The 12,685-nt window shown below is 38.8% G+C and overlaps 1 protein-coding gene across 1 annotated transcript in view; it reads left to right on the top strand.

Annotated features, from left to right (window-relative positions):
* Nucleotides 1-12,685, top strand: part of ANGPT4 (angiopoietin 4) — a 1,038,655-nt gene that overhangs the window by 748,757 nt on the left and 277,213 nt on the right. Inside the window, exon 4 of the mRNA XM_044090423.1 lies at nt 3,585-3,817. Within this exon, the coding sequence (XP_043946358.1) occupies nt 3,585-3,817 (233 nt within the window). The remainder of the gene's footprint in view (nt 1-3,584; nt 3,818-12,685) is intronic.

Raw genomic sequence — 12,685 nt, 5'->3', positions numbered from 1 at the left:
AACAATGCAACATATCAGAACCAGCAACAGGAAGCTCTAACAGTTTAATGCATCACAAACAGAACCAGTGAACTCTAACATTGCAACATATCACAACCAGCAGCAGGAAGCTGTAACAATGCAACATATCACAAATAGCAGCTGGCAGATTTAACAATGCAACATATCACAACCAGCACCAGTGAGCTCTAACAATGCAACATATCACAACCAGCTGCTTGCAGCTTTAACAATGCAACATATCAAAATCATCAGCAGGGTGCTCTAACATTGCAATATATCACAACCACCAGCAGGAAGCTCTAACAATGCAATATATCACAACCAGCAGCTGGAAGCTCTAACAGTGCAACATATCACAAACAGCAGCTGGAAGCTCTAACAATGCAACATATCACAACCAGCAGCAGGAAGCTCTAACAGTGCAACATATCACAACCAGCAGCTGGAAGCTCTAACAATGCAACATATCACAAACAGCAGCTGGAAGCTCTAACAATGCAACATATCACAACCAGCACCAGGGAGCTCTAACAATGCAACATATCACAACCAGCAGCAGGAAGCTCTAACAGTGCAACATATCACAACCAGCAGCTGGAAGCTCTAACAATGCAACATATCACAACCAGCACCAGGGAGCTCTAACAATGCAACATATCACAACCAGCAGCTGGAAGCTCTAACAATGCAACATATCACAACCAGCAGCAGGAAGCTCTAACAATGCAACATATCACAACCAGCAGCAGGAAGCTCTAACAATGCAACATATCACAACCAGCAGCTGGAAGCTCTAACAATGCAACATATCACAACCAGCAGCAGGAAGCTCTAACAATGCAACATATCACAACCAGCAGCTGGCTGCTCTAAGAGTGCAATATATCACAAAGAGTAGCTGGAAGTTCTAACAAAGCCTGTCACAGAAAGCTGGCTCTAGTATAGTACAGGTTTAATCTGCTAAGCGGACAATATATCTGAATGACCTCTACCATACTCCGCAGATATGTTTGCAAAGAATTATGAAGGGACTGCTTACACAGTGGGTGGGATGAAACTGCCATCTTTCCTTGTTATGCAAGGGCTGATACAGAGCAGAACGGACAATTAAAATGATTACAGGTGCTAATCATAAATTTAGATGCTATATGTATTTTTGAGAGATCTTTTTCACCAATTGTCAGAGTTGTCCTGTCATTTCCTTTAGGGCCCTCTCCTATTTATCACCCCCGGTCCCCTATTACAGTCTGCTAACAGCTCCCACATTCAGTATTAAAATAAACAAGGTATATCTCTTAATGAGATGAGCACAACTACTTCCTGGGAAGCTACGTCTTGCACCCTTCACACTCCATCAAAAATGTACCTCCAAGTATCATTCAGTCTCACTTCTAAGTATCCTTTAGGCTCCATAGAATGGTGCAGAGGAGGATTAAGGGTCCTAATTGGGTTTTGAACCTGGTGATGCTGCATCTGGCTTTATTATCTTCTTAGTATTAAACTCCCTGATTTACAAAATGAAGTTGCAGCATGGTACTGAGCACTTCAAGCATATTCCTTCATTATGATGTCAGAGATCTTTTTCATCCTTTCTTCCCTCCTACATCATCATGCACGTTCCTTTATTATGATGACAGAGATATGTTTCATCCTTTCTTCCCTACGGTGTTATCATACATGTTCCTTTATTATGATGTCAGAGATCTGTTTCATCCTTTCATCCCTCCTACATCATCATATATGTTCTTTTATTATGATGTCAGAGATCTGTTTCATCCTTTCTTGCCTCCTATTTCATCATACATGTTCCTTCATTATGATGTCACATCTCTTTTCCAGCCTTTCTTCCCTCCTACATATACAATGCAGTTGCCTACATGAGTCTTTTGTTCCCACAAAGGGATAGCCAGCACTGAGCTTTATTAGAACCACCACAAGGACAGTGGTTCATTAGGCTTGCTCTCTGTGACTATCGCGCCTGTAAGCTGAATCCATCATTGGCTTGAGGTGACCAACATCATGATAAGGAGTCATGTTTTGAGTCATTGTTGTCATACTTTTTATAGCCAGTTGTCATGCATTATAGTGACTCAGTTGGTGAGTGGAAAGAGTACTACAGCTGTTGTCTGTGATCCATTTCATTTTAGTTCGTGAGGTAGCATCCTGTTAAAGGAATTTAAGCATGGTATAGAGGCATAGACATGAAGACAAATATGCTGTGCCATTAGTGCAGTGGGCAAAGATCTGCCCTGCACAGCGATGACCTGCTTGGGATCACTTTCAGTAAGCAGGCAGCTAACCAAGGATAAAATAACAAGCCATTGAGGCAATGGATCTCCCTCCATGGTGAAGGGGTGCAGAGTTGTTCTGCAGTGCTTTTTTGCTGCCCCCCCATAGGAGTTTCAGAAGCTGCAAGTCCTGACATTATTGAATGCTCCTTGCCTACATCCATGAGAATGAATGACATATTTGTGTTGCTTTTTTGACAGAAAATCCTATACAGGGGCAAGAGTTTCCTGGATAAGCGTTAACTGATTAATGTAGAGTGAGGTTTCTTGTCCTATCCTGCCAAGTGAAGGACACATAATAAGAAGAGTGGAAGGCAAAATTCATGACGGAGTGTGCAGATGATCCTGGAGTAGTACAGACAACTATAAACCAAAACAGCTGGGAACATAAATATAAACTTTATATACAACAGGGAGAATTCCAGTAATTACAGCAGGCCATTTCATGCTGCATAGGCCACAGGACATTTAGTATAAGAAGAGGCCAATAGCAGCATATTGTAGCATTCTTTAGAGCACTGCATAAGTAGTTTTAATCTTGTCAGGCTCTATTTGCATGACTTTCTTTAAATAAAATGAGCAATACATTCTATAACTGTAATTGGATCTGTACGTTCCATAAAGTTATGATTATGACAGCCATTCTTAGTTTTATAACACAAGATAACAGTTATAGCATTACTAAACAGCGACAGGACTGTCAAACAGTAGCACAGCACTATCAAACAATTACAGCAAAACCAAGTGATAACAGCACAATCAAACAATCACAGCACTACCAAACAGTTACAGCACTACTAAACAATTACAGCAACACCAAGTGGTCAAAGCACTACCAGACAATTGCATCACCACCAGACATTTACATCACTACCAAATGATCACAGCACACTCAATCACAACACTACCGATTTCAGGGTTACCAAATTATCACAGCACAATCAAACAATCATAGTACTACCAAACAGTTACAGCACTACTAAACAATTACAGCACACCCAAATGATCACAGCACTGCCAAACAATTACAGCACTACCAGACAGTTACAACACTACTAAATGATCACAGCGCAATCAAATGATCACAGCACTGCCAAACAATTACAGCACATTCAAATTATCACAGCACTACGAAACGATCACAGCACTACCAAACATTTACAGCACTACTAAACATTTACAGCACACCCAAATGATCACAGAACTGCCAAGTGATCACAATATAAAAAACGGTTACAGCACTACCAAATGGCAAGGTTCTTGAGTAATAATGTGGCTGCTCTGTTTTTTTAGCTTTCTAGAGAACAAAGTACAGGAAATGGAGTCCAAACACAGGGAGCAACTGGAAGCCATCAAAGCAGAAAAGGAAAAGTTGAGGCAACTCGTGGATCTTCAGAGCAGCACAATCGAAGAACTGGAAAAACAACTGCACTCAGCCATTAATAATAACAGTCTGCTTCAAAAACAGCAGCTGCAATTGATGGAGGCAGTCCGCAGCCTTCAGCAGATACTTTCTCAAGGAAAGGGTAAGTGGAATGTTTCTAATAATGCCAGACATTGGCACATATATAGTTTAACTCGTTCACAATTACCCTGAGTGCAATTTCGTACCTCTTTATACCTGCAGAGTTCTTGCCTGGAGAGCTTTCACCAGGGCTAAAATTCTGAGACTGCAGTTTTCCAGTCTACCTTTAAGAAATGCGTACATCATAAAAACTATAAAAGTTACAAAAAAGGTAAAAAAAACTTAAACTATGAAAATATTCATCACACACTAATCTTCACAATAGTATTATTATTGAAATGTCAGTCAGATGTATTGTTAATTTTATATTGAACAAGATATTAGTTAATATATAAATTTACTTATTGTTATAATACAAATAAGTATTAACATCTTGGCAGCTATAGTAGATAGACAATACCAACTGGTGTAGCTTTTGTTCATGCAGATATGTTCTCCATTTGGCTGCAAAAAAACGTTTTTAGATGTCATTCCAATATTGAGATATTTTCACAGTTATGAATGGTATGCATGTTTGAATATTTAATGGACAAACAAATATAAATATTTGCAAAGCAATGCTAGTTGGAGAACAACCATCAGTGTCAAGTTTTTCACCAGCAGGTAAACTTTTATTAGATACCATGGAGTACCATATAAACACTCTTTGCTTCAAGTGACAAAGGCGTATAATATTTCCAGATAATAAATCATATTTTCTCTGGTACTGCGTACTTTATTTGTCAGAGAAGCCATTCATGACCTCTTTAGTGACTGGTCATGTGAATGTTGTTCAACGAGTCCAGGGAGGCAATGCTGAGATATTTACAGAAATATGGTATTCATACATCTGCACATGTTTTGTGACCAAACAAGTATAAATATTTGCAAATTGATAGTAGATTGACAGTGGATATAAGTGGCAACTTTTGGAACACTATCTGCGATTTTATTTCATACCATGAAGCATCGTATCTGTCTAGGTTATATTCCCCCAAGCTATAATATCATTTGCACTGAGAAGTTACATAAAAAGGCCAGTGGGGTCACTATCACATTTTCTAACCACCTGAATATCTTCCCTCTGCCTATTACACCAACACCTCCCCACTTGGGTGAACACTTGCTCTCGCACTGCAAACTAAATGGCCATAAAAAACTATGCACTAGAGCTCTTTATATTCCACCAGACCATAACATCCCATTTTTGGATAATATCCTACAACTGAAATCAAATTCCATCTCAAATTAAACTATAATACTTGGTGATGTCAGTACTGATTGACAAGCCCTTTCAATAGCTGTCCCTTGTACCAGCATTAATCTACATGATTTTACAAAACTAATTATCCCTCATACAAGCTATAACAAAATACTAATACTTATACTGACTCTGGACTTTATCCTTGTCTCTAATCATAATGTTTAGCAAGATCCCAAAACACTTCTAAACTCCCTCATTGACCACCACCCACCACTGTTCTGAGACGTACAACCTACCTCACTAAACAGTGCATTTACAAGGAATGCTGTAACTAACCTTCATTTCAGTTCCAACAACTTTAGCAACATACATTAATTGGTCCATCCTTTATACCTTATGTTTAGAAGATGACATTTTAACATTTAACTGCATATTCCTGACTGTTTTCAATAGTCTTGCCCCACTTAGAAGAAGGAGGATTAAATCTAAGGAAACACATTGGCTGTCTCACCCAAGTAAAATTTTAATGCACAAAGGATATATAGCTTACACGCACACATGCACACACACATGCGCGCGCACACACGCACACACACACACGCATACACGCACACATGCACGCACGCACACACACACACACAAGAACAGCCTACCTTAAATCATATAAAAAGTTCAAAACCTCACCAAAAAAAGTCACTAAGGACAAGAAAACACATTACCTACACCCAAAAAATAAACAAAAAAGCAAATTCAAAAAATTCTGATCTACAATAAACAAAATCCTACACCCTGGAAGACCTAGCCTCCCAAACCCCTGCCTAGACAGCAACTCCATTACACATTTAGTCTTCATCTTAATCAACAGAGCTATCCAAGAATCACATGTCAAATCTCTCTGAAAAAAATTATACAATTCCACTTCATAAAGGATATAACTCCAATGAAATAACTATCTACAGACTCGTTGCTATCCTGTCTCCCCTTTCAAAAATACTCAAAAAATGCATCCATAAACAACTACTAGAATATCTACTCCCAGAAATTCCATTAAGCACTACCCAATCTGACTTTCACCGAAGTTACAATACAAAAACCACCCTAGTTTCCTTCTTGGATACTGTACAGGTAACAACAACCTAGCATCTTTACTCTTTCTGGATTTCTCCCAAGACTTCAACATTTTTTCCCACTCCAAAATTCTCTCAAAAATGTCATCTGTTGGTCTTGCCAGTACTACACTTAACTAGTTTTCGAGCTACCTATGCAATCATCAATAATCAGTTCCTCACACAAGGTTCCATACTTGGTCCTCTCCTTTTTAACCTCTTTATTAACGACCTACTTTTATCCCCTCATGCAATCTATAGTCATACAATATGCAAATGATTCCGCTATTATCTGTCCATCACACTATCTTCTCTATTTTCAACCCGTCACTCAAAAAGGTTTCAACTCAATCAAGAACTGGCTCAGTGAAAAACAACTGCTACTTAATCCCCCTAAAAAACAAATTACTCTTATTTCTTCTCAAATCTAAAGCTGACCTAAAAAATCCTTCACAATATTCCCACTTAACAATACCACATTAGAAGTAATGCCACATACCAACTGAAATTGTATCTGCATATACAAAATTACATAAAATATCTCAACAAAATCTTGGTATGCTTTACAGATGAAAAGCGTTTCTTACTAACTCCTCCAGAGTTGCTCTTGTAAATGCTTACCTCTTTCCTACCCTGCTCTATTTTTCCTCCCATCTTTACTAATATACAGACCACCTTATGAGTAAAACTTGTGCTCTGTTACAACAAGGTAGCCAGATTTGCTGTCAGTCAGCCTTACAACCCTTATCACTGCTCTGTCCTAAAATCACTAACCTGGCTGGAAGTTCCTGGCCACTTCATGTTGAGCCATTTGCTCTTTCCTCATAACATGATATATAAATCTTCTTCCAGTCAAGAAACAGGCACCATTCTCAAACACTACCTTCCAAATTGCCCTCTTTCTTTTGTTCCAAACAGCAATGCCTTGAAATCTGCAAACCAGACAAGTCCATAGGGCACAGTCTATACTCTAACTAAATCCTAGGGTAACACTACCCATGACCATTAGATCAATAACTAAAACTCATTTGCTCAAAAATTCTCTTAAGAGATTTTCTGTGCAGCACCTGGCTATGTACCTGTCTAACTCCTGCAGCACCTGGCTATGTACCTGTGTAACTCCTGCAGCACCTGGCTATGTACCTGTCTAATTCCTGACTAATCATTTTCCAATTCATTCTTCTTCTTTAGTTCACCTATCCTTAATCTCCCCATCTTCTTTCATTCTCCAAATTATCCACTCACTTATTTACTACTTCATACCTCACATCTTTCTCCCATCTATATATTTTCCTCTCTAGACATGCCCCATCTGTCATTTCTATTTAAAAATCTGAAATATTCTCCTATTCTCTGAAATAACTGTACTGAATTCCTTTGTCTCAAAGTTTTTTTTTATCTATTTATTTATTATTTATGTATTTTACATTTGTTGACTGGGATTGTCCGACTGAGCTGAGTAGGCCTTTTTCAGCGGAGGCTTGGGGAGAAAAGCTCCACAATATTACATTAAGTTTTCAAATGAAAGACGAATGACAAAATACATTTTACAGAGAATAGTCTGCACAGTGACAATTAGAGAAAATACACTTTTTAGAATCTCACTACAGAAGACAGTCAACATAAAACAAACCATCAAATATCACAAATTCATTTTACAACTGTTTTAGTGTTATACAATAGCAGTAAATATCCTGGTTAAAGATATTTATGATATAAAAGACATGGCAGTAGAGGTACACATGGGGCCATAGTTGGACTCTCTAGGGTTAAGGAGGTTGTGTACAGTGGCAGGACCACCAGGATTTTAGATATTCTGTTGCTGTAGCTTTGAATTGATTAATGTTTTTAAGAGACCTGATTTCTGGTGGAAGTTTGTTCCAAGATATAGAAGGATGGTAGCTATAGAAGTTTCAGCCAGTTTTGTTGTTGGGTTTGTATATTTGTAGCAGGTGTTGGTCAGAGCTGCGTGGTAGCCTGGTGGGGATGTAATATGAGATGACAATGGTGAGATTTATAAGTTTGTTGAGTTGCAAATCTAGCTTGTTGTAAGCTGTCTCTGTCTTGGCTAGTAATGTAGAGTTTAGGTTTATATGAATTTGGGAGCTGTATAATAGGCTAGGTAGGAGGTAAGTGGGAGAGAGAGTAATGTTAGCTTTGGTAGTGAGGAACCTTTTATTTTGATACAGAAACCCAAGTTTCTGATGTGTTTTTTTATACAGTTTTTTATATGCAAGTCAAATTTAAGTTGGTCATCAGTTATGACTCCTAAGAGTTTTGTTTTGTTTCAACAGTGATAGAGGTGTTATCAAAGGATCGTACTAAACAATTAGTTTTTGAGTTGGGTGAGGTTTTTGGAACAAAAAAGAAGGAGTTTTTTTTTGGGGGGGGGTAAGAATAAGCTGATTTTGAGAAAGCCAGGTTTCGACAGAGTTGAAGGATTCTTGGGTAGCAGTGATAAGCTCTGAGGGAGTATCCAAGATGGTGATGACTGTAGAGTCATCTGCATATTGTATGAGGGATGACTGAGGGCAGAAGGTATAGAGAAGATTGATGAAGATGTTAAAGAGTAGTGGGCCAAGGATGGATCCTTGTGGGACACTCATCTTTACTGGGAGAGGAGGGGAGGGTGCTGTGAGCCATCTGACATATTGCTTAAACTCAGAGAGATAGCTGGAAAACCAGGCAACAGTAGCAGTGGAAAAGTTGAGGTTTGACAGTTTGGTTAGAAGGAGAGAGTGGGAGACAGTATTGAAGGCTTTAGAGAGGTGGAGGCAAAGGCAGGAGAAAAGTTTATTGTTGTCTTTAGCCAAAGAGATAGTATCGATGAATGATACTAGGGCAGTGGTAGTGCTGTGTTTTGGGCAAAAGCCATGCTGGGTGGGAGAGAGCAAGTTTTCCTGTAATAGGTGTTGCATGACTTGCTTTTAAATGCATTTTTCTAATACTTTTGAGAGAGATGAGAGACCACCAATAGTAGCAGTAAGGAAGTGAGAAATATTTGTAGAGTTACCTCCTTTATGTAGGATAATGTGTATAATTCTTTCAAGATAGAAGGGACTTTAAATTCAGTGATGGAGTGGTTTATTAAGATAGATACAGGGATAACAATGGATTCAACAGCTATCTGTAGGAAATAGGGTGGGAGATTATCAGCAGAAGAGGAACAGGGTTTAAGTTTGGAAAGTAGAGACTTAATAAAGTTGGTGAAAACAGGTTCCAGAGAGAGATTTAGTAGAGTTTAGATTGGGGTGTGACGAAGAGTAATTGTTTGAGCTCGTAGAGGAGGGAATAAGGTTTACCATCTTTGATATGGATTCGATGAAGTAGGCGTTAAAAATGGTGGCAGTTTCTACAGGTGTGTTATTTGGGTATGGGTTGGGGGGAGAGGGTCTGTATTACATTACTGAAGTTTCAAAACTTTGAATCTGATATGGTCGACACCATATGAATGAAGTCTTGAAACTTTGAATCTTTTAATGGAGATCTCTGTACAGCATGGAAACGGAAGATTTCCCTTTTCAAAAATGTAGTGTAACCTCAGAGTTGGTATATTTAAGTAGTGTGGGCTTTGGGAGGGTGCAGGGGGGCTTGACTCCCTGCTTACAGTATTTAAATAGTTTGTTTTTGTAGGTTATTATGTTTTATTACAGTTTCAGTGTTTCAAGACTTTGATTATATGGTGTCGACCATATCAGATTTGAAGTTTTGAAACTTCGATAATGTAATATAGACCCAGGGGAGAATGGTGACCTGGGTGCAGAATTTGATTTATCAAGTTCCAGAATTTTTTGGGGTTGGACTTTTGAGCAAACAAGGGGTTGATGTAGTAGTCCTTCTTGTCTTTGATAATGTGCTTTTTAGCCAGGTTTCTAATTTCTTTATATTTTGTCAAGTAGATTGGAATTTTAGTTTTTAGCCATAGTTTCCATGTCCTGATTCTATTTTTCATTATTGTGCAGGTATCATATGTTAACCATGGGGCTGTAGTAGTCCTAATTCTGACTGTATGGAGAGGATCAAGTGAATTGAGGATGTTTAGGAAGGTCGAGTTAAAATAGTGGACAGCTTCATCTAAGGGGAGTATGGTTAGGGGTGACCAGTTAATTCTAGAGAGGAGGTCATTAATAGTAGCCAGGCAGAAGTTAGCAAGTTTATGACAGGTGATGTGTTTATGTGGTCTAGAGAAGTGAGGTGTGTATCTTAACACCTTTACGGGGGAGTGATCACTTGGAGACGTTGGTAGGGCTTGGAGGTTATGGTACTTTAGGGGATCAGAGACTAGAATTCAGTCCAATAGAGTACTAGGATTATGAGATCTGTTAGTGTAGGTAGGTGCTGAGACTAGTTTGTTAAAGTCATGAAAGTTAATACAAGTAGTAGTGTTAGGAGCCTGTAGGTTTAACCAGTTTATGTTGATATCCCCAAGGAGGATGGTCTCATTATGTATGTGCTGGGAAGTCGCATTATGTATGTGCTGGGAGAGATATGAGAGAATATTTTCTAGCACTGTGATGTTGTCACCTGGGGGAATATATATAGATGCCATGGTGATGGTTGTGAAGTTATTAAGTTTCAGATAATAGCAGTTCAGCGGGTAAGAAGGATGGAGTAGATTTGTTGAGTCTAGTGAGACTAAGGTGTTCGTGTAGACAATGGCTACTCCACCCCCTTTTTTAGATGGTGTAGTCTTAGAATACTGTATCCTGGTGGCAGGATATCAGAGTCTGGGTTAGGTGGTTTTAGCCAGGTTTCAGTCAGAGAGACAATATCAGGGGTGTAGTTAGCCATCTAGGTGTGGAATTCGCTAATTGTATTAACTACACTGCTGGTATTCACAGAGTAAAAACAAACATGTTTTATAGGGGGAGTTGAACAATTAGAGTATGGCGTATTGGCATGGTTGGATGGGGGGAATGGAGTTAGGACCTGGATTTGGGTGTATGTCAAAAGATTGTAGTAAAGATTTGGGGAGGTAGTAATGTTTGTAGTTGAAGTATTTTATTTTGCATAAAGATGAGATGGTATGGGGTGGGGGGATTTTAATTTTTGGGAGGGGAGCATCCAAAGAAAAGACTGAAGAGCAGATCTGGAAGGATTGTAGAGGGTGTGTTGATTTCTTTTCATTAGAGACTGTAGGACTACAGTGTATTGGAATAACAAGCACGTTGTAGGAGGAAAGAGAGTAGAGCAGCAGTAAGGGAGGTAGGAGAAGGAGTATTTGGGTAGAGAAAGGCATGTTAGGTGTGGTGCTGGTAGGTAGGGGGAAAAAGGAGAGGTAATAGTGTTAAGGAGTGGGTGTAAATGGGAGAAAGTTGGTATCTTAAGTTGAGATGTGTGAGAGAGAGGAGGGATCCTGAAGTGGGATATGTCAGTGGAGCAGGAAGGGGAAGGGTTGGGGAGGAGGTTGGGCAGGAAGGTTAAGTATAAAGGAAATGATATGGAGGGTGGGTGAGAATCGGGGTGGGTAGTGGAGTGGAGCGGGGCTTAACCTGGTTCACTTAGTTACACAGTAAAAAAAAACTGTCAATGAGAAATGGCTACTCAGGGTTCAGGTAAGTCTAGGGAAGGCAAAAAAGAGAAGAGAACACTGTTTAGAAGTAGGGTCAGTCTTGTATGTAGCCACTAGGTTTAGGGGTAGAAAGGGTATTCCAAAAAGTTACCGAGGTGTTTTTTTTTTTGTGGGCATGGAACCAGGCTGGACGACTAGATTCCCGTTTAAGGTAGCTTACATTCCTAGGTTGTGAGCACTATTTGGTGAAACTACTTTAACAGTAAGTTAACCATTTAGATTTAAATGAGAGACTTTCCCATACTTTGTTGGCAGGAGTTGGCCTGAGATTCTTGTTTCAAACAGAGAGGCTGAATCTTGGGTAGTACAGTTATGTCAGAGTCTCTCGGGGCTTACACAATTGCAATTGGCTGGGCAGAGCTAGGAGAGAAAACGGAGCGGTAGAGAAAAATTAGTTGGTGATACAGGGCAGGAAAATGGTGTAGAGAGATACTAGAAAAATAGATTAGGATGCTGTATATTTGTTGTTCTTATGTTTTGGTTTCAGAGCTATTGTAACCTATTGTTATTTAATCATTCACTATAATTTTATCATCTTTATTCAATCAGTATATTTAGTAAATGTCATTATCACCTTAATAATATTGTATTCATTGGTAGTTGATCTCCATAGGCCTCAACTGAAAATAGGCTCTATGCCCAGTTGAACTTTCCCAATAAAAAATGTGAAATAAATAAATAAATACATAAATAATGTTATTAATGCAAATATTAATATGACTAATGTTCATAATTTCTTGCTTATTGAACACTTTCGGTCAGCAGAAATACCTGATATTTGCTATTCTGTAACATGAAATGCCATTCCACTATGCTATTATGTGGACACTGTTACAGATGTTTACATACTATATGCAAATAAAATATGCATGAATATATCTATTGTAAGAAAGTATACATATCTACAAAATCATGCACGTTATACACTTGGTAGTAGTGACAAGTTTCCCAGCAAAATGTAACCTTTCATTTGATACCAAGAAGTACCACAAGCTACTCCATTGTCAA

The sequence above is a fragment of the Protopterus annectens genome, chromosome 12.part0 (genome assembly GCF_019279795.1).
Source record: "Protopterus annectens isolate FY-2018-M chromosome 12.part0, PAN1.0, whole genome shotgun sequence".
NCBI classification, from domain to species: Eukaryota; Metazoa; Chordata; order Ceratodontiformes; family Protopteridae; genus Protopterus; species Protopterus annectens.
This window is presented reverse-complemented; position numbering and strand designations above follow the sequence as displayed.